The 22,834-nt window shown below is 48.9% G+C and overlaps 1 protein-coding gene across 1 annotated transcript; it reads right to left on the bottom strand.

The window, feature by feature from the left end:
• On the bottom strand, positions 1 to 21,794 carry AQP8 (aquaporin 8). The gene is made up of 8 exons (XM_064592869.1): positions 21,280 to 21,794; positions 14,346 to 14,444; positions 9,219 to 9,378; positions 6,595 to 6,848; positions 5,260 to 5,386; positions 3,379 to 3,593; positions 1,794 to 1,928; positions 1 to 593 (listed from the first exon to the last, which is right to left on the bottom strand). Exons 3-8 carry the CDS (start codon positions 9,330 to 9,332, stop codon positions 545 to 547), a joined length of 894 nt encoding a protein of 297 aa, XP_064448939.1. The 5' UTR covers positions 9,333 to 9,378; positions 14,346 to 14,444; positions 21,280 to 21,794; the 3' UTR covers positions 1 to 544.
• Positions 21,795 to 22,834: the final 1,040 nt, after the last annotated feature.

Genomic DNA, 22,834 nt, shown 5'->3' with positions numbered 1-22,834 from the left:
GGCCCAACCTGGACTTTTGCTTCCTCCCCCGCAGTGCTCATTTCTGAAGCAAAAAGCAAGTCCACGCCAAAGGAAATGCTGGACTATTTATTGCAAAGCTAGATTGGCAGCTCAGGAAGCAAAGAAACAGAGCCCGGCAGGCCCTTCTGTAACAGAGGAGTCTGGGGCCAGAAGAAGGAGAAAGAAAGTGGGTGGGGGAAATGAATTCATATGTAAACAGCCACCTCTTCCAACTGCTCTTCTGCCCTGGGAGCTTCCCGGTCAAGAAAAACCCCTCTGTTGTGTGGTGCCGGGCCAGGCAGGGCTGGCAATGCGCTCCCCAGGCTGAGGTCTCTGATGAGCACGAAGAAATCTGGAGAACCTAGAGCATCCTCAGAACTTGGCAGCGGTGTGTCATCTGGGAGGCCAGGCGCCCGTGCGGGGGAAGCGGGTGGGCGGCTGCTCTGGGCCTCTGCCCCAGCAGGAAATGCAGGAGGTGGCCTGTCTGTAACCCGGGTGGGTCCTCAGAAGCCACCTGGGCCGCAGGAAAGCCTCCAGCTCAGTGTCACCGTCCCTTCAGTATTAGGCGGGTTTTCCCATCTCCAATGAAGAGCCTACAGAAAAGATGGCCCCATGAGGTCTCCGAGCCTCCAAGGGGAGAGACCCAGCCCTTCACCGAAGGTCTCCAGGCCCAGAATTCTCCAGAGAGATGCTTTCCTGAGCCTTTCCAGCCTCAATAGTCAAATCCCCTTGGGGAAAGGGAGAAACTCCTTCCTGTTTGTGTTCCAACTCTTTCCCTAAAGATGCTCATCTCTGCCATTCCCAAAGCAACAGACAGAGAATTATCAGGCTAAGCCAGGACTGTGGATGAGCAATGATGGCAGACACTTCACACCAGGCCAGCCCAGCGACAGTGCTCTCCCAGACTGTGGGAGGAAGGTCCAACTGGTACCAGATCCAGACCCTAATCCCCATATGACCAGAAGCAGAAAAGAAAGGACGCTACAGACCTTGGAGGCTCAGAAGACAAGAGTTCAGGAAGAAGGAGTCACGTAGATATGATCCTTCTGCTAATACCGCACGATGCCAGGGAGCACTGGTTACACTGTCGTTCATGTGAATGGCACGTGCTAGCAGGCATACTCTCGGGGGCACCATGTACACGGTTTTCTGTGTGGATGGGGCCCCCTGGAGTTGTACGACACCCTGTGAGGAACCACTCCTCCCCCACCCTTGGTACACATGGTTGTGCAGGGAAGGCTGACCTTGCCCCGACCCCAGACACAGCCAATAAGCATGTCTGACCCCCACGGCTCCAGTGATGGATTCAGAGGTGGACATGACCCAAGCTGGGCCAATGCAAACCAGTGAACATCAGACCCCGGACTTTTGCTAGAGCCCTTGCTCTAGTTCCTCTGGAGCTTTTAAGCTGCTGGGATATAAGCCTAGAGTTCCTGGTGAGCATCTCGGCCTCTCCTGGAGAGCCTCTCAGAACATGAGGCCTGCTCAGAGGAGAGCAGAACCCATGGGAAACACCAAGGCCTAAAGACATTGCTTGAGCACCCACCTAAAGCCAGTGCTACCCGTGAACTTTTCACTTAATGTGAGCCAGTAAATTCCCCCTTGTGACATAAAGTGTGTTGAGATGGATTTCTGTCCCTTACAACCAAAGGTCCCAGAGCCATAATCTTTGCCTCTGAAGAAGCCTCCCTTTTCCCTTCTTCAACCCCAAGTGAGATGTTAGCCTTGGGCACTCTGGGAACCATCACCAGGGGCCGATCAGCGGGGCCAGTGACCCGGGGTCACACTCCTACCTGATGAGCACTCCCACAAGCAGGCTGGCCAGGAGCGGGCCCAGCCAGTAGATCCAGTGGAAGTCCCAGTGATTGGCCACCACGGCAGGTCCAAACGCCCGGGCGGGATTCATGCAGGCTCCAGACACGGCACCCCTGCAAACACCCAGCCACATGGTCACCAGGATCCCAGCCAGACCCCCATTCACGTCAAGTTCATTTCCCCAGCTAGGCCACCACCCAGAAGCCCTCTTGAAGTCCGCATATCGTGGGGCTCTAGGGGGATCCCAAAGAAGACACAGGGGAAGAGGCTTATTAGCACCAGGAAGTGAAAGCTTGTCTGTCATCCCCTCCACACCCTTCTAGAAGAATGGCCAGCAGAGAGTGTTCAGTGATCACAGGCAGAGAAGGTGGATCTAGGTTCTTGCAACGTTGAAAAAGCAGTCATCAGCTACGTGAATTTTGGAGTCAAGCTGACCTGGATTCAAAACCCAGCCTGGCTATTTCTAAATGTGTGGCCTTTATTGAACCCCTCCGTGTTTCAGTTGAGGTCAAGGACCCACCTCATAGGCTGTCATCAGGAGTGAATGAGATCATGCAGTTAGGACCCGTGACTCACGTGTAATTCATGACAAGTGTCTCATCTAGCTAACCCAGTTGAGGCCGTTGTTGTGCCACAAGCTTGGGGTCCAGAGTATCCTACGGGGGGGAGGGGGAGGCTGTTCTCCAGGAGCACCTCTCTACTTCTGGTGTCTGTATCCTTGCCCCATTCCTGCAAGCTGGGGTCCTGCAGGTCTCACCAGATCCCACGCCCAGCAGCCACAGTCGAAAGGGCGGGTCGATTGGCTTGCAAATGAACCAATAGCCGCTAAGGGGCAGCAAAGCACCGCTGCAGCTTTACACACATCGCCCCCTGCTCCCCAGACTCCGCCTCCCAACCGAAGGATGCCGGAGGGGTGCGTGGCCGAGCCAGGAAAGGCTAGACTCTGTTCCGTGTCCAGGAGGAAGGAAGGAGGTGGACATTAGGAAGCGGCTCCCTTGTCCCCTTTACCGGGAGATTTGAGCTCTTGTCCCACGTCTGTCCCTTAATTTGCCACTGTCCACTGTGTCCTCTCTGAGCTCAGTTTCCTCATATACAGAATGGGAGAAATAATCCCTGACCCAACCTTGTCTCCTTAACCCCTTCCCGAGCCCCCTGAGGGGCTCCGCCTCGATGAGTCGGTGGGTGTGGAAGCTCCGTGTGAGTCTGAGGCGAAAGCCTGGCTGCCCACTGGCTGACCAAACAAGCCGACAGAAATGTCTTATTGACGCTACAGAAAATGGAAAACCTCGCATGAGAAGGCAGGTTTCCGGCTTCCCTGGAGTGACGTTGGGAGGGTCACCAGAGGCCCACATTCCGTCCCAGCAACAGCTTACTGGATGGAGGTGCCCAGTGGAGCCTCCTCAGACACCCCAGCCCCCACCGCTCCCCGTTGTCCGCGGATGTCCGCCCGCTTCCTCTGTCTGCATCACCTCCGTGGCCCCTGTTAGCGACCAAGTCTGTGACCCTCAGGTAAGCTCTGCAGACCTGACCTCCTCCAGGGCCAAAGCTTGGCCCACGACTCACCCCGCCAGGATGTCCACGGTGACGGCAAAGCCGATGGAGAACGGAGCCAGAGGGCCCTGCGTCCTCTCGTCGATGGCGCCCATGCATACGGCCAGCGCCAACAGTGCCGTCAGGATGAGCTCCGCCACCACCGCCCCCGCCACCTGCCCCGGCTCCTGGACTGTCACAAAGGCCGCCCCGGACGCGTTCCAGAACTTCTCTTCAGGACTCACTGCCTGTGGAGAGAAGCGGCTCAGCCTCCCCGTGGGGGCAGGAGCCGAGGGGAGGGGCCTCGAAGCGCAAGCCCCCAGCCGTTAGAGCAGCACGGTCTGTCCAGTCCGCTCCAGTTTCTGCTGGGTGGCGCAGTGAGGGCCCCTGGGCTTCTCTGAGCCTCCTTTTGCTCATCCGTAAAATGGGATCAGTGGCTGCAGGTGTTGTGGGCCCGAAGCTTATGTAACTAGATGACCCTCTTTGAGAAAAGGAATACAAAAATACCTTACTCAACAAACTCTGCAAACACCTATGGCCAGATGAACCCACTGCCAGGCCCCCGTCAGGCCCCTTGGAAGGGGTGAGGGAGCCCTGATGCTGAAGCGCCATTAGCTTCCCAGGTAACGAGCCTCAGGGGTCATCCCAGCACCTGGAGGGGGAAGGCGGCAGAGCAAGCTTCTGGACCCCGGACCTAAATCTGGACTCCACTGCTCACCAGCGCTGCTGAACTCAGGTCAAGGACACACTTCGCGGTGCCTGTGTTTCCTCCTCCATAAAGTGGGGGCGCTGATAATCAGAGCTCCCAGCTCGGGCGCTGAGAACTGACTGCGGCTTCTTGGGACATCACGGCGAGATTTAAGGAATCAAGATGTGCAAACTGCTTCGCAGGAAGGGTGTGCTCCGTGACCAGAGCTTCTGCCCTGCACTGCTCGCCACCGTGTGGGCCAGGTGTGCAAGAGGCCTGGCCTGCGGGGGGCCTGGGAGCTGCTCTCCGCGGAGGATCAGAGCGGGAAAGTCCAGCCCCCACTCTGCACATGGGGGAGCGGGGGTCTCAGAGGCAGACACGGGGAGACCAGGGCAGGGGGGACAGCAAACAGGGACTCAAGACCAAATCTGCAATGGGCCAGTGCTTGGAGCTACAGACCAAAGCCCAGCCAGGCTGACAGGCACCCCCTCACCCCCCACCCCCCACCCTATGCCCCCTAACACATGTGCCCACAAGGCCTACATCTTAAAGGGCCCTTGGTTGGATTGAGACTTAGCAGCAACAGGGAAGAAAGAAAAAGAAGGGAAGGAGGGAGGAAGGAAGTGAAGGACGGAGGAAAGGGGTCCATCCGTGCAGTCACATGTGGAAGTATTAAACTGTGGCGGGGAGGAGGAGCTAGCCGTCCTGGTGGGAGGGAAGGTTCCAGACATAAACTGAATATTATCTCCCGTCACAGGTAGAGGGACTCTGTTTAAAAGCAGGCAACCTGGAGAACACTTGGAAAAGTTAGTCCGGGAGTTTCTCAAGGAGAGTAACTCTCAGTTTGTAGGTAGGTAGGTAGGTAGGTAGGAAGGGAGGGAGGAAGGAACAAGTAAATGAACTTGTAAATGAATGAATGAATGAGTGAATGAATGAATGAAAACACACTAGAAACATTATCCAAAGCCATTCTAAAGCCAGAAATGGTCTCAGGAAGAGAAACTTCAAGCCCCAAATTCTGCTTCCTGGTCTGTCCAGGGAAGGGCTGTGTCCAGATATGGACAGAACAGGGTATGTTTAGAGAAAACCAAAGGCCCCCTTCTCGGGAGAAAAGGATGCACCCAATCCCGCTGGAGGAAAATCCCACGGGAAAAGAGCTGGGCACCTCTGACTCCCTGCTCCCCTCACCACACTTCACCAGCCCAGCCCCCATGGGGATTACCCACCTTGGCCAAAGCGGCCCCGATCAGCCCCCCGCACAGCTGGGAGATCCAGTAGGGAAGGAGCATCACCAGGTTGAGGCCTCCGATCAGCATGGCTGCCAGGGACACCGCAGGGTTGAAGTGTCCACCACTGTCACCCGCAAAAGCAGAAGGAAGCCTTGAGACCAAGGTCTGGGCCGGCCCCCGAGAGAATGTGCCAGCCGGCCCCCAAGCCTGGCCTTGCAGTGCCAGAATGAGTCCAGGACCTTGCCAGAGTAGAAAACAGGCACCAGATCTCACCCATTTTCCCGGAGGTGCCAGGTGGTGGGGCGAGGGATGTGGGGGAGAGCCGGGGAGGAGACAGCAGCCTCCTTCCTGTCCTACACCCAGACCCCACGGTGCCCAGAGAAAGAACATGGTGGGTGACCATCCCTCAACTCCTTCCAGACTCACTCAGAGCTCCAGCCCTTGAAAGATGCAGCCACCAGTCAGAATGAGACCCCCAAGTCCAGATTAGTAGACAGAGAGAGGTATCCTGGCCTCCCCTTAAAAAGAGCTCCCGAAAGCTGAACTCTGCTTTTCTCCAGGCTGGAGTAAAACCCCCTCCCAATGTCAACCACACAGCGACCGAGCGCTTGGTGCGGGCTAAGCTCTCTCTGTCACGTAATTCCCACGCTGCCCGCCTGGGGCTTGCCTCCCGGCTCTGCCACTTACTGACCATGCAACCTTGGACAAGTCACGTGGCCTTTTGAGGTTACACCGGGAAAATGGGGATAATAATAGCAACTACCCCCAGGGGGTGTTATGAGGATTCACTGAGTTCCTATGTAGAAAGTGCTTAGAACAGTGCCTGGCACTTGGCTAGCATTGAATATGTGTGGGCTTGAGGAAAAAAACTATAAAAAAAAAAAAAAAAGGGGGCGCCTGGGTGGCTCAGTTGGTTAAACGACTGCCTTCGGCTCAGGTCATGATCCCAGGGTCCTGGGATCGAGCCCCGCGTCGGGCTCCCTGCTCCGCGGGAAGCCTGCTTCTCCCTCTCCCACTCCCCCTGCTTGTGTTCCCTCTCTCGCTGTGTCTCTGTCAAATAAATAAATAAAATCTTTAAAAAAAAACAAAAACAAAAACACCTCTCTTCTTCCCCTGTTATTTGGGATTTGGAGAGGGACTTACCCAAAGCCACAGAGCCCATAAGCTGCAGAGGCAGGATTCGAACTCGGGCAGTCTGACTCCCCAGCGCACACTCCCATCTACAGTGCACTTGGAAGCCCGAGTACCCGCCCAGGGTCCCCACTGATAGCCTTGCTCCCCACCCCCCGCTGCCCAGGTTAGCCCAGACTGATGGCTGGGAGCTCGTCTCACCTGATATTCCCCAGTGTGGCGATGATGAGGCCCAGGGCCAGCCCGTGTGCCAAGGCCGGCTGCAGCAGCCCCGTGTCCGTCCCGTTCTCGATGACCGACAGGCAGCCGATGAAGATGAAGAGGGCAGAGCCCAGCAGTTCCACCAGACAGGGCTGCAGGAACCGCTCGTACCAGGACCCACAACACCTGCCCCCCATGCTTGGCGCCTTCGCCTTGCCACCGCCAAATTCAGGGTCACACATAGACATAGCTGCCTGTGGTAGGAAAAAGGGAGAGTGGGCACGGGTGGGAGGAGAGCCCAGAAAGAAGCCCCCAGTGCCACAGCCTTGAATCGATTCTCAGCACTCCCTTGCACGGCCCAGTGACAGAGGCAGCAGGGAGCTCACCTCTGCAGACATCAGGGCCAAAGCGACCTGGAGCCTGCTCGTGCCTGAGCTGGCTGGGAAACCCACACCTGCGCTACTGGACCCTCTTATCTCCGGGACCAGGGCTGCTGATCTGCTTCAGGCTCTGGCTCTTTTAAAGGGCTGCAGAGGCTCCCCGAGGGTGCCAAGAAAGCAATAAAGCGGGGGTGGGAGGTGGCCCTGGGGCCCAGCAGAGGAAACATATTTTTTTTATCTCAAATGGGCAGGGCAGGGAATGGTCAAGGATTGCTGAGCTTTCTGCCAATGAGCAAAAGTCACAGGCTTAGCCGCATCACCTGGAGAGCGCTCCAAGCCTTCCCCAGCAGGGCCCAGCACCCCCAGCTCCCTGAGGTCACCATCAGGGTCCACCAGCATGTGGGTAGGAGGAGGGCTCCAGTGAGTTGGGACCGCGTGTGTGGGGAATAATGGCAAACTCATCTTCAGTGATTTTTTTTTTTTAAGATTTTATTTATTTGCGAGAGAGACAATGAGAGACAGAGAGCATGAGAGGGAGGAGGGTCAGAGGGAGAAGCAGACTCCCTGCCCAGCAGGGAGCCCGATGCGGGACTCGATCCCGGGACTCCAGGATCACGACCTGAGCCGAAGGCAGTCGCTTAACCAACTGAGCCACCCAGGCGCCCCTCTTCAGTGATTTTTTCCACGGATTCCCTCGGACATCTCCTCGTAGCTCAACAACTGCACTCAGTCACCCTCAAAGGCTGATCCAGGACTGAGTGTGTGGATGGATGACCGTCCCCCAATGGTCAGAGGCAGCCAAGGCGACACCATGCGCCATGGGATAGCCTGTGGGCTTTGGAAACAGGCTGCCTGGATCTCAGTCCCAATTCTGCCGTCAGCTGGTCGTGGAAACTTTCCACTGTGGATGGTGTAAGAGTACTAGCGATGTGGGGTCGTTGTGTGGTTTGAATGAGTTAATATAACAAAGAGCTTACAACAGTGCCAGACACACGATCAACACAACACCAGCATCTACTGATTAAGAATACAGATTTATGTTTATATATTTATATTTATTGAGCAATTTCTACATGCCTTCTACCTGCCAGGCACTGGGCTAAGTCCCTTCTATGTAGTATCTCATTTAAACATTACAGCAACCCTGTGAGGTGGGTACTATTATTATAGCATGTTATACACAGGGAAGTGGAAATTCAGGAAAGTTATGTTTCCCAGGGTCACTTCGGTTTTGTGATTGCAAAACTGGTGGGCTAAGTCACAAAGGACAAATACTGCATGAGGTCCCTGGAGCAGTAAGATTCATAGAGATAGAAAGTAGATGGTGGTTGACAGGGGTGGGGGTGGGGCAGAGGGGACTGGGGACTTGTTTTTTAATGGATGCAGAGTTTCAGTTTGGGAAGATGAAGAAGTTCTACAGATGGATGGTTGCACTACTTAATGACACTGAACTATACACTTAAAAGTGGTTGAAATGGTAAATTTTATATTGTGTGTATTTAACCACAATTGGGGGGAAAAAATAACTTGTGGGTTAAGCCACTGCAGTCTACCGCCTTTCTAAGATGGATGGATGCATGGATGCATGGATGGGTGGATGGATGGATGATGGATGGAAAGAAAGAGGGAAGGAAGCAAGGAGGGAAAGAAGGAAGAAAGGAAGGGAAGGACAAAGGGAAGGATGGGGGAGGGTCGGAGGAAGGAAAGAAGAGGAGAGAGATGGGTTTCTTTATTCGTCCATTCAACAAATATTTAAATACCTACCATGAACTAGTTCTAAGAGCTAACTGGAAATGTAGCAATGAATAAGGCAGGCGAAGATTCTTTCAGTGCTCATAACTATTATCTGAGTGTTTTTCTGTACAGATAGAGATGCATAGAGAAATAGGTCAGCGATAAAAGAATTTAATGAAAATGCCTACATATCCAACACTGTGCTAAGCCCCCCGCATCTATTCACAACAACCCTGTGATTTCTTATCCCTATCTTCAGATGATAAAATCAAGGCACAGAGAAGTTGAAGAAATTGCCCAAGGTTGTATAGATAAAAAGTATTTGTTTCAGGACAGAGAAGATGCATCAAGGGTATGACAGTTTGCTGAAAGCTCTTTTCAGCTGGAGGCTCCAGAATGCAGCCCCTCTTTTGAATATCTGCACATTTCGGAAAGTTTAGGGTTGATTATCTTAAGACCCGTACCCTCCCTCCTCTGTGCCCACTGCACACCATACATGATGTCTCTTACACCCTTCCTCCAGTGTCCTTGCAAATGGCAACACGAGACAACTGTCCAATTTTCTGCTTCCCCCATCTTCTTCACGCTTTGCCCCAGTCCTGCCAAGAGCTGCTTCCAGAACATTTCTCTCCTGGTTTCACCCAGGCCTCCATCAGTTCTTGCTTAGTCTCTTGAAAAAAAAAAAAATCAAATGGTCATGATACACCGGCCAGGGGCTAGGCCCCGCCCTGGACACCTCACGTGCACTCCGTCGATTAATATTTACAATCATCTAGTATCTTCCCCATTTCACAGGAGGCAGGAACTCCCAGCTGGGCCTGCTATAACTCCTCATCACCTAGCTCATCACCCTAGCTTCACCCAATTTTAATCTGTTCCTCCCATACTGGAACCAGGAGGGCACAGTTGGGCACTTTGGTCCAGGTGGGGAGTCAGGCTTCTCTCCTTTCGCCTGCTGGCTTCTCTCTCAGCCTCAGTGTTTTCTTCTGGAAAAGTGAGCTAATATGAGACAGTGCACTGAGCACAGGGCCCAATTCAGAGCAGGTGCCCCATCAATAATCCCTATTATTATGGTCTGTCAGAGTACCTATTTATCAGAGTAGGCTAACCCGTGCAACAAAAAAACCAACGTTTTGATGGCTTCACATAATACGAATTGATTCATTGCTGACATAATAGTTCATAGCAGGCCCTTTATGACATGGTGACTCGGGGATCCAGGCCACTGCCACCTTAGGGACTCACCATCTAAGTCACCAGCCAGCAGATGGGGAAAGAGAGGACATGGGGGTTGTTCGGGATGCTTTTATGAGCTAGGCCTAAAGTGGCAAATAGCACTTTCATCCATATTTGATTGACTAGAATTCAGTCCTGTGGCTTCGCCCGACCACAAAGGAGTCTGGGAGGGGCGCCTGGGTGGCTCCGTCGGTTAAGGATCTGCCTTCGGCTCAGGTCATGGTCCCAGGGTCCTGGGATTGAGCCCCACATCGGGCGCCCTGCTCAGCAGGAAGCCTGCTTCTCCCTCTCCCACTCCCCCTGCTTGTGTTCCCTCTCTAGCCGCATCTCTTTCTGTCAAATAAATAAATAAAACCTTAAAAAAAAAAAAAAAGGGTCTGGGAAATGTAGTCTGTGTGCCCAGGAGGCAAAAGAAAGGCGTTTCGTGAGCACCGGAAATTTCTGCCACAGGGCAGTTGTTGTTGCTCCCCAAACTGTCCACCTAATCACGTCCCTCCCTGCATCAAAACCTGTCAGCCCTTCCTGTGGCTTTCAAGGCAAAACCAAACTCCTAGAGCCAGCCACAGAGACTGTGAGTCCTGATGTGGGAAACAAAGGCAGAAGAGAAATTATTAAATTTCCTGACAACCTACAGCCCACTGACAAGTCCTTAAAACAGGCAGAGTGACATTCCTCTAGGAGCTCTGCTGCCTCAATGTTGATACTTCTCTCGGGGCAAAAGGCAATCCTAGCCTGACCCCCCAGGACCCTGTAAGTCTACTTTAACATACAAAAATTCCTTTGGAAACTTCCTTTATCTCTACCCCCCAAGATGCACGTTGGCAATCATCCCCCAAGCATATGACCCACTGATATACATCTGAAGGGTCTCATGACTGAGTTTTTACCAAACAGTAATAAATGACCTTTTCCCAACAATAGCTAGCCCCCTCAAGATCCTGGAAAACTTGTTTCCAAAATACCTGGGAGGCTTGCACTATCCCTAAACCCCTCCCAACTTGAAAGTATATAATGGGCCGCTCCTCATGACCCCAGTACAGCAGCTCTTTCTGCCCACGGGTCCTGTCCTTGTGCTTTAATAAAACCACCTTTTTGCACCAAAGATGTCTCAGGAATTCTTTCTTGGCCGTCGACCTCGGACCCTATCTTTCCTATATCAAGTCCAACCCCTGACTCATCTCCTGCCACATGAACCCTAAACAATGTGTCAGATAAGCCAGGCGCCCGCACCCCTCCCTGCGCATGCTGTTCCCCATATTCGGAGTCCTGTTTTGCCCCCTGGGCCAGCTTCTACTCCGCACTCAAATCTCAGGCATCCACCCTCCCTGACCCCTGGGCCAACTAGATGTCAGTCCTTGAGACATGCCCTCCCTCGCCCGAGCCAGGGCTGGTCTCAGTAGCACCAAAACCAGCGGTTCTCCAGGGGAAAACTGAATGTCATTCGGCAAAACAACGTGTTTCTACAACTCAGGATTTCTTGCCTGGCCTGATGTCCCCATACACAATGCCTGGTCTCCCCAAACCATTAAAATAACTGGTGGGCTAGGGAGATAGTGTCTTCTTAAGAACTTGTTTGGCTTGGCCAACTTTTCAGGCTTCCAATCCCGGGTTTGGTTGACATGACTGAGGCCTAATTTTTAATCCCTGTTTAGATCCCTGTTTAGTTCAAGATGTCTCTGCAACTGTAGGTACCTGTCTGCCATCCACCACCAGGTCCAGATGGAGTATAAAAGCAGGTCTATTTTATCCCGTCACACTGCCCTTCCTTCCTTTCTTACTTTGATAGCTGCATTGTGGTGCAAGAATATGATGCTGGCTCCACAGCAGCCATCTTAAGACCATGAGGTACAACTTGCCAGAAGGGTGGATCTTTGATGATACCACCAAGCCCCCAGAGTAAGTCCAAGATCAACTACTTCATTCAGGCTTTCTTGTTAAATAAACCTGCACTTCCCAGATTGTGTACCGGGGCACCCCAGAGAGCTGCACTGAACTCACAGAGGGACTACAGGGTATTATAAAAATTTCAAGGGAAATATAGTGATGCTCAGTATCTGTCAGACACCATGTGAATGACTAGCTCAAGGTTGTTCAAAGTCGTAATATTAAATAGCCCTACATTCCTTCCAATAACCTTATGTCTTTGCAAAGCTGGTTTTATGGGGGTTGCCATAGTAAAAAGTTAAGTACCACATAAAAATCAATGTGGAAGAGGAAAGGTAGGTGGTAGTGTCCAGTCCAATTTCAAGGTCTGGGAAATTGTGCGGTGCCCAGAGGTACCCACATCCCACCTGTAGCATTTAAGAATGGAAGTTATTTAAGAACTCAGTTCAACTGAGTTATTTATAGTCATTTGAGAATGAAATTAAAATAGAAGTAAAATGGTTTTCCTTTCAATATATGTGTATTATTTTTTTTCAAATGGCTACAACTAAGTTGTTCAGACATAAATATGATGTTTTTTGGACCTAACTATTTATTTAATAAATAGGACTATTAGGTCTTCCTTTTGGCCCAGGAACGGCGTGAACCAAGAAAATTTGGGAGCCTCTGAAATAAACAATGTATGTCCTGTTTCAGGAACTGGGAGTTGAGTTTCATATCACTTGTAGCAGAGAATATTTCCAGCTGATACACTCCCTCCCAAAATCCTGGCCAAACTAGGCTTTCAACTTAATAATTTCTTCCTGAAACCGGCCACTATTTGTAATGCAGATGTTTCACAATTCAGGCTGATCCTGAGATGGACAGTCACAGAAACTTAAGAGCAGAACCTCTCAGCTTTTTCTGAAGCTGTGACTTTCTTTCCCTCAAAATCACCGCGCTGCCGTTTGCAGCATATGGTTACTTGGAGCTCAGGGCAACTTACTTGTTGGAAAAGAGTCTAGTCTGCTCCTCCTTCTCTCTGCTGAGCGGGGGGTTTCATTGGAACCTGAGCCTGTTCTTTCCCCATAGCAGCCACCAGCACCCTATTTTCTCCCCTGCAGTGTCCACTTCAAATACTGATGTCTTTTTAAAAGATTTTATTTATTTATTTGAGAGAGAGAGCAAACAGGGAGTCAGAGAGGGAGAAGGAGACTTCCCGCTGAGCAGGGAACCCAGCTTGGGGCTCGATCCCATAACCCGGAGATCATGACCTGAGCTGAAACCAAGAGTTGAGTCTTAACTGACTGAGCCACCCAGACGCCCCCAGATATTGATGTCTTCTGAATCACTGGTAACCAGACATGGACATGTCGGTTACTTAGAACCCTTTATAACCAGGAGGGCATTGGACTAAGCAGCCTACTCAGTCTCATCGGTAAGCATTCATTTGTCACCATCTGTTTATGTTGAACAATAATTAAAATGGTAGAATAACAGCCACCATTTACTAACGACCTCCTGTGAGCTGGCACCAAGAGCTTAATCCACACGCACGATCTCGTCTTTTTTTGCTTCCACTGTTATCCTTTTGTCTGCTATCCAAATTAAATAACTCTACAGGAGAGGAAAGCCAAATGGCCAGCAAACATGAAAAGACAATCACTCTAATAGCCAGAAAAAAAAAAAAAAAAAAAAAAAAAACACCACAATTCAACTGAAAGCAACAGAACAGGAATTTTTTAAAAACTGATTAACATCCAAAGCTGACAGGGCGGGGGGGGGGGGGGGGCGGGGGGAATAGAACAGTTCCCGCATTGCTGGTAGAAATGTGAATGGCTACAGTATTTTGTAACACAATCTTGCAATATTTACCAAATATTTAAATTCACAGACCCAGCAAGCCTCATATTTGAAAACCGATCCTATAAAAGAAAAGCTCCAATAAGTAGGAGTATATGTACAGGGATATTGATTTCATCCTTGTTTATTGTAGAAAACTCTGGGAACTCCCTGAAAGATCATAATTATGAAAACCGTTGAACTAAGTAGGAAATATCTTCCCCAGAACGCATGTCTCTTTTTAGTGTCCGGAACATTCCATAGTTCTATATACCCTCAAGCCTCTGGATGGTCTGTTTCCTTTACCCACAACTGCTTCCTGAATCTGGCAAAATCTTACTCATCCTTCAAGTCTGAAAAAAGAGATGATAATGTTTGTAAAGGGAGTAAGAAAGTCTCATGGAAAATGTAAATCATGTAGGCTGGCTAACAATTAGATGAGTGTCACGAAGTGGAAGAAACCAGAGACAAAAGAGCACACGTCATACAATGTGAAGTTCAAAAGTAAGCAAAGGACGGGGCACATGGAGATTTCCAGGATGCTGCCCATCTTCTGTCTCTTGATCTGGATGCTCCCAACAGGGTGAGTTCACCTTAGGAAATTCACTGAGCTGTTACAGTGTGTGTGGTTTTCTGCATGTATATTACACTTCAATAAAAAGTTACAAATAAACCAGTCTGTGTTTAGGAAGTTACCTTCTGGACAAAACCAGGAGGAAATCTGCAGTCAATCTGGGGTCCCTAGAAGAGAGCACCGAATTCAGTCTCTAGTTCGTGGGCTGCCACATTTTATGCCTATAAAATATGAGAATATGCGCATTTAGAAATCGCCTTTTAAAAAAAATCAGAAGGCTTCACTACACCTTTTATTATTCCAGTAATTGAAATTGTGGTCAATAACGACAAAGTTTAGGGGTCAACGAGCCCTATCCCAGATGTCATAGGGAGCATTTAGCAAACATGACCCTGTTGACTCCTCACTCTTCATGGCAATCTTGTGAGGCAGGTCCTGTCCTCATTTGGTGGACGAGGAAATCAAAAGTTCAAAGACCTGGCAACTCACTGAAGGTCTTAAGTCACTGGGCTCAGAGTCAGTTGCTAACTGGAGCGCCTATGCTTTTCATCTCAGGACACCTGGGTGGCTCAGTCTTTAAACGTCTGCCTTCGGCTCAGGTCATGATCTCAGGGTCCTGGGATGGAGCCCTGAGTTGGGCTCCCTGCTCAGCGGGGAGCCTGCTTCTCCCTCTCCCTCTGCTCCCCACACTTGTGCTCTCTCTCTCACTCTCTCTCTTGCTCTATCTCAAATAAATAAATATTTTTTTTAAAAAAAAGAGGTAAACTATCTCAAAACAGAAACCAGAAGTATCTTTTGGATTTTTAAAACTTATTTCTTAAACAGCTTTACTGAGGTATAGCTGATGGACAATAAATTACACGTATTTAAAGTATACAGTTGATGTTTTGATGTATGTATCTACCCATGAGACCATCATCACAATGAACGTATGTATCGTCCCCCAAAGTTCCCTTGTGACCCTGTTCTTGTCTCTAGGCAATCACAAATCTGTTTTCTGACACTATAAATAAGTATGGGTTTTCCAGAATTTTCCATAAGTGAAATCAACCAGTATACGCTCTTTTTCATCTGGCTTCTTTTTCTGGCTGTATTTATTTTAGATTCATTCACATTCTAGCATGTACGGAGTCCTCTTCCTCTGGTTGCTGTGGAATGTTCCATTGTACGGTTTATACCACAACCTCCTTACCCACTCCCCTGCGGATGGACATGGTCCAGTTTTGGGATGCTGCCAATAAAGCTGTTATGAACATTTTTGTAACAAGTCTTTTGGTGACGTGTGCTTTCATTTCTCTTGAGTGAGTTCCTCAGAGAGGAATAGTGAGTGTGAGTTCAACTTCTAAGAAACTGCCAAGCTGTTTTCTGGAATGGATGTACATTCCCACCTGCAGTGTATGAGCCTTCCGGTGCCTCCTTATTCTCACCAACAGTGGGTATGACCAGTCTTTTGGAATTTAGACATTCTAATTTGCACTAATTATGACTCATTTTGTTGAACATTTTTTTTCATGTGCCTATTTGCCACCAACATGTCTTTGTTGAAATGTCTGTTCGAATCTTGAAAGCCCATATTTTAAAATTTTGGTTCCTTGTTTTATTGTTATTTAGTTTTGGGAATACTCTGGATACAAATCCTTTCTCTACTTTACGCAATATTTTCTCCTGGTCTGAGGCTCGTCTTAAGCATTAAAAATTTACCATTTTAACCATTTGTAAGTGTACATTTCAGTGGTATTAAGTGCATTCACATTATTGTGCAGCCATCAGGACTAGCCATCTATAGAATTTTTTCATCTTCTCAGACCAAAACTCTTTACCCAGTAAACAATAACGCCATGCTCCCTGCTCCCCCAGCCCCTGACAACAAGCATTCCACCTTCTGTCTCTATGAATGTGACTACCCCAGGTACCTTATATAAGTGGAATCATATAGAATCTGCCTTTTCATGTCTGACTTAGCTCACTTAGCATGATGTCCTCAAGGTGCATCTATGTTGTAGCAGGTGTTAGAACCTCCTTCTTTTAATTTTTTAATTTTTTATTTTTTTAAGATTTTATTTATTTATTTGAGAGAGAGAATGAGAGAGAGAGAGAGAGAGAGAGCATGAGAGGGAGGAGGGTCAGAGGGAGAAGCAGACTCCCTGCCGAGCAGAGAGCCCGATGCGGGACTTGATCCTGAGACTCCAGGATCATGACCTGAGCCGAAGGCAGTCGCTTAACCAACTGAGCCACCCAGGCGCCCAAGAACCTCCTTCTTTTTAAAGACTGTATAATATTCCATTGTATGGATAGACCACAGTTTGTTTATCCTAGTTCATCCATGGATGGATGTTTGGGTTGTTTCCACCTTATGGTTATTGTGAATAATGCTACTATGAATATGGATATAATAATGCTTTCTTGATTGCTCACCAAAAAAAAAAATAATAACCTTTTTCCTTAAAATTACAGAAGTTGCCTTTTTCCTCTGTATCAGTGGTTGGCTTCCCTAACATCTCTCTCTCTCTCTCACTTGCTCTCTCACCTCTCTGCCCCTGTAATGGATATCTGGCATTAGCATCTGCTTAAGAGCTAATTCCTCTTTCTTTTGGTGACAGCCTCTTTATTTTCCTGGGGGAAACCACAGGTCTTCCATTGGCTCTCAGTTTACATGATTTTGGCAGAGCTGGTAGCCTCCCTCCACCATTCTGCTCCCCAACCTGTCCTCTCCACCCTTCCAAGGGCTGGACAACCACCTGGGTCCAGCCAAGCAGACACTCCAAGCCCCAGGTCATCTTGACTGGCTCAGGGATGAACTTATGCTCCACATGACCATGAACGTGCAATTCTGGGCATTTTTTTCTGGAGCTTTTTGGGAATGAGACATGCTCTTTCTCTGGAGTTGCTGGGGGCGGGGATGGGGGCAAGACACAAGGAGCCACCAGCATCGGTCTTTGCCACCGTGAGGGATGAGCCTGAAGAGAATGGAAAGCACACAGAGGCAAAGAGAACGAACTGGGAGAACAAGGTGGGTGACATCTTTATTATGCCCATCCGCGCCCCCACCCAACCCCCAAATCAGCCATGCTGGACTTTCCCTGGCCTTTTCAGGTCTTCTTTCCTCAGCCAGTTGGAGCTGGGTTTCTTTCCCTTACACAAAAGAAAGAAACAAAGAATCCACTAAACACACTCTCTTTTCTTCCACAGCTTTCATTTCAGAATCCTGAAATCTGAGCAAGCAAAACTGTCCTTGGTGTTTCAGGACCACAGACAATTGCTGGTAGGTGAGGGGCAGGGCAACTCCTTAGTCCTGGGGTGGCCACCTTTCTACCCAGAATAGAGGTGATTAAGAGATAATCTCTCATGAACTCTACAGTTAAATCAGGGATATGTATCAGACACATAAATAACTGTTACATAAGGCAAAATGTGAGAGCAAAAGTCACCTTCAGATGAACTACCATGGCAAACGTTTATGGCTGCCACCATGATGACCGGCCCCCAGACCGTCAGACACCTTGTGCCCTCTGTCACGATGCCAGAAATTCTGACAGTAAGAGCAAACATTTGCATTCCCAATCATCCTCTCTGGGAGTGCAAATACCTCGGTGAGAGTTAAGTATCCTCAAGGGGAAGGGAAAGGTGGCGGGACCAAGTGGGACCCCAGCCAGCAGCCCAATGGAGAGGGCTCAAAAGACATGGCAACCTCTGGTTGGAGCTACAAGGTCGTGCCCACGGCTGGGCCAGGACTTTCTGGGCTGGAACAAGAATGGAAGTCAAGTGGCACTGGACTGTAACGGGCACAGGACCCCGGGAGCAGTGGGGTAGGGGTGGACAGGAACAAAGCCAAGGTCAAGGACTCAGCTAAGTGTACTCTGCAGTCAGGCACTGGCTTGTTCAATAAAAAAACAGAAACTGGAGGTGTCAGTGTGAGATGGGGAGGGAGTTTAAGTTAAGACCACAGGTGTAAAGGTCCTTGGATAGCAATGGCTAACCCCAGACACAGTGGATTCCTGCCTTCTTCCTCAAGTCACACCAACAACGGTGTGAGGCAGGTGTTCTAACTATTAGCCCATTTTACAGAAGAGAGAGCTGAGGCCCATGGAGGGGGAAGGGCCGTTCTCGGGCCCGCACACCTGTGAACTCTGGAGCTGGAATTCAGCCAAGACTGCATCCAAATTGGTGCCTTTTTTACTCTTTAAACTTGGTAAAATGTCATCCTATGATTTTTTTTTTTTTTTACTCCTTAGGTTTGGCGACTCATTGTGCAAATTATTTTCTGTCTGGAATGGTGGTCACACATATGTACAGATAAAGTACAAAGGCACAGCACTGGTAGAGTTATATTTCTCAGTTCTAAATAACTGTCCTTCTGCTCAGGGGAAACACAAACAATCCTATCAACCCGAATAATAAGAATTTTATCTTTGATATACAGATTGTTATCAGTTTAAAAATTTCCAGTTAAAGATAAAGCATACCTTGTATTTCAAGGAATTCTTCACTTAAGCCCAGGAGTGAATAAATTGCTAGAATCAAAATACTCAGTTCCTTGATACCTTGTGAGGTTTTTTTTTTTTTTTAATGAGTCCTTTTAGGCTCAATTTATGCATGGAAATTTATATTGGGGTTCAAAATCATGGATTAAAGATGTCTAAATAGGGGCACCTGGGTGGCTCAGTTGATTAAGCAACTGCCTTCACCTCAGATCATGATCCCAGGGTCCTGGGATCGAGCCCCGCATTGGGCTCCCTGCTCCTCGGGGATCCTGCTTCTCCCTCTCCCACTACCTGCCACTCCCCCTGCTTGTGCTCTCTCTGTCAAATAAATAAATAAAATCTTAAAAAAAAAAAAAGATGTCTGGGGCGCCTGGGTGGCTCAGTCATTGCGTGTCTGCCTTTGGCTTAGGTCATGATCTCAGGGTCCTGGGATCAAGCCCCACATCGGGCTCCCTGTTCAGCCAGGAGCCTGCTTCTCCCTCTCCCACTCCCCTTGCTTGTGTTCCCTCTCTCACTGTGTCTCTCTCTGTCAAATAAATAAATAAAATCTTTAAAAAAAAAAAAAAAGAGGTCTAAATAGTGTTAGGAAAACTGGCTATCCTTATTCAAAAAATAAATAAATAAAGGTGAATCTCGGGGCGCCTGGGTGGCTCAGTTGGTTAAGCGACTGCCTTCGGCTCAGGTCATGATCCTGGAGTCCCTGGATCGAGTCCCGCGTCGGGCTCCCTGCTCGGCGGGGAGCCTGCTTCTCCCTCTGACCCTCCCCCCTCTCATGTGCTCTCTCTCTCTCATTCTCTCTGTCTCAAATAAATAAATAAAATCTTTAAAAAAATAAAGGTGAATCTCTGCTTCATTTTGAACCTGAAAATAAATTCTAAATAAACCTAAGGTTAAAATGTAAAAGAAAGACCATAAAAAGGCACTAAAATAAAACATAGGCAAATGCTTTCATAATCATAAAAGGGGAGAGGCATGGCACACATACTAGACACATTTTACTATATAGTAAAAGGGTCTATCAGCCTAACCAGATAAAATGTAGGACTTCTAAAACAGAAAGGAAAAATGATTACCAGAAACAAGAAAAATGAAAAACTGGGGGGAAAAATATTGCACATAATTATACAGTATTCCTCTCCCTACTATGTAAAGAGTTCTTACAAATCAATGTGAAAAAAATCACAGAGAAAAATGGGCAAAAAGCACAAACAGGGAATTTGTAAATAATAAATTCACAATAATATGTGAAAAGACAGTCATAGTAAGTGTAAGAACATCAGTGTGATACCATTTTTTTCCACTTACTGGACTGACAAATTAGAAGTTTGATAATATCCAGTGTTGATAAGTACATGGTAAAACAGGCTCTCTTGTACATAATTGATGAGAATGTAAATATAAATGAGAATATTTTGACAATATGTATCACAGAATAAAATATCATATGCTCCAACCTATCAATTCTATTTCTAGGAATTTACCCTTTGGGAGTAAATAGATAAATATGAAAGGATTTACACACATTGTTGCCTGCCACATTATTTATCATAGCAAATTAATATGGAAGCCATATAAATGTGTATTAACAGAAGACTCCTTAAGTAAGTAGTTATTTTAAATGATGATGTGTACTTGAGTCTGGCAACCTATGGCCTATGGCCCAGCTCTGGCTGGTTGCCTGTTATTTTATTGACTAAAAGCTAAGAAGATTTTCATATTTTAAAGGGTTATCAAACCTCTGTAATATCCTCTTGACCCACAAAGTCAAAAATATTAATTATTTGGCCCTTTATTTTATTTTATTTATTTATTTTTAAAGATTTTATTTATTTATTTGAGAGAGAGAGAATGAGAGACAGAGAGCACGAGAGGGGGGAGGGTCAGAGGCAGAAGCAGACTCCCCGCCGAGCAGGGAGCCCGATGCGGGACTCGATCCCGGGACTCCAGGATCATGACCTGAGCCGAAGGCAGTCGCCTAACCAACTGAGCCACCCAGGCGCCCTCCATTAAGTTTTAATACCACTGATACACTACCTTTATTTATGTACTTCAGCGCCTTGGAAATGGATGCCTTGCAAGTATCCTTGGGGTTCCCCTGGGAGTGTTCCGTGACTCCGGAGGAAACGTGTGCCCCTTTGAAGTACACTGCTCCTGCCAAGTGGCAGTGTTCTTTCCTCAACCATCCAGACTCTCTTATGGCCCGGAAGTCTCTACGCGCCCTCTCTCTCACCACCTCTACCCTAGGTCCCACTCACCTCCATCCCCAGCACTTCCCACAGCACCTCCTGGACTTGCCATGAGATACTGAAATGGCTAAGTTCCTTGTCAGGGGCCACTGCTGGCTGGTGCTCTGCCCCATCAGAGCCCGTGTCTGCCGTGCCCATTGTGAAAACTTTAGAGCCAGCACACAGCCTGGCACCGAATCGGCATCAATGGAAGAACCGAGCAACTGAGACTTGCCTTCTTCCCTACAACCCTCACCCCCCCACACACACCTGTATCGGTTAGCTACTGAGGGGTAACAAACTGTCCTCAAACATACTGACTTAAAACAATAACCATTCATTTAGCTCACAATTCTGCAAGCCGGCGGGGCAGTTCTTCTAGTCTGGGCTGCCTTGGTGGATCTCATTTGGACTCTCCTGAACATCTGTGATCAGCTGGCGTGTTGGCTGGGGCCTGCGTCTGGGGAGGGCCTCATCTGGGACAGCTCATCTCTGCTCCATGTGGTCTTCCTATCCCACAGGCAAGCTGGCTTATTCACACCTTGGTCACCACAGGGTTCCTCTGCAGCAAGAGAAAGAGAACCCCAGTGCGCGAGCACCTTCAAGTTGCTGCTCGCGTCTTGTTTCTTATCGTCCCATGGGCCAAAGCGAATTGCCTGGCCACTCCCGATTCAAGTCCTAGAGGCTGGGGAAGGCTTTACGACCCTCCTCTGTGATCGGCCACACCGCACCACCCACACCAAAACAAGAGCTACTGCCCTTCGTGACTTTGTCCTAGACTTGGTTTCCTGCGATGCTCCTTCTAGCAGCTTTCGCCAGGATGTTCCAAGAGCCCCATTCCCTGCCTCTCAATCCCCAAAGACCAGTCCCACCTCTCACTCCCTCAATGGCTCCCATCTCCTTGCGATCTCTAAATTCTCTCCCCTCTGCGCTCTGGAAGCCGTGATCCACCCTTCAGGGTTCAGACCTCCAGCACTCAAACTCATCCACAATTGAGAAACAATGGGTGGGTAAAACCGGAACAATGAGCCTTACCCAGTTCCCAGAACTCTCCCAGGTCACTTGATTACTCCATCACTAAGTTCATAACAAGTTCTCTGTTTGCAGACAGAGCAAGGCGATCTCTCCCCCATTGAGCTTAGCCAGGTTTTGGATCTTGTTCTCCTTCTCTCCAGGGGCTCAGCGGCCATCTGAGGCCCAGCCTGGAGAGGCGCCTCACTTAAGCCCTACTGCATCGTTGCAGGTGCTGTTGCTCCTGCAGCCATCTCCCCTGCCCCTCCCAGCCCACCCACTCCTTGTTCGGATCTTTAAGCTGACAAACATTAAGTAACCGCCTACCAAGTGTCACCATATTCATAACCTACTGGGGTGACCATCATTCAGGATAGTGCCTGAGTTCCCCCCTCAACTGAATTCCAAGCATGTTTACCTCGAGTAGCTATAAATCAAATGCCTTGATAAGGTAGGATTACATCATCCTTCATACCATGACTACTGAGTCATCAGAGCACTCAATTAGCACGGTAATTATATTGGTTTATTTATCTGTTCATCGGCTTCACTCTCAGTGCCTGATACATAGAAGGTGCTTGATAAATACTTGTGCAATGCCTAAGAGTGATGACAAGCTCAGGGAAGGACCATGAAAGGCAAAGGTGCTGAGTTCCAGCAACAGGGGACGTTTACACAGGGTAATGGGGGAGAGCTTTTCTGGGGAGGTGATGTTCCCACTAAGCTTCAAGGGGGAAGGGCTGAATCAGGAAAGGGAACAGCAGAGGCAGAGTCTGGGCAGGTTAAGGGAAAGAAAGAAGGCAAGGCTGGGAGTGTCAATAGGCAGGAGGAAGATGGCATGGGAGACGGGAGGAGGAGCCAGACCACATAGGGTCTTGGGTCCTGTGGGCCAGG

This window comes from Mirounga angustirostris, unplaced genomic scaffold (genome assembly GCF_029215605.1).
Source record: "Mirounga angustirostris isolate CCGP_5_RB_7025 unplaced genomic scaffold, mMirAng1.0.hap1 SCAF_5, whole genome shotgun sequence".
In the NCBI taxonomy this organism is placed as follows: Eukaryota; Metazoa; Chordata; class Mammalia; order Carnivora; family Phocidae; genus Mirounga; species Mirounga angustirostris.
Note: the sequence above shows the minus strand (reverse complement) of the source record. Positions and strands in the feature narration are given on the sequence as shown.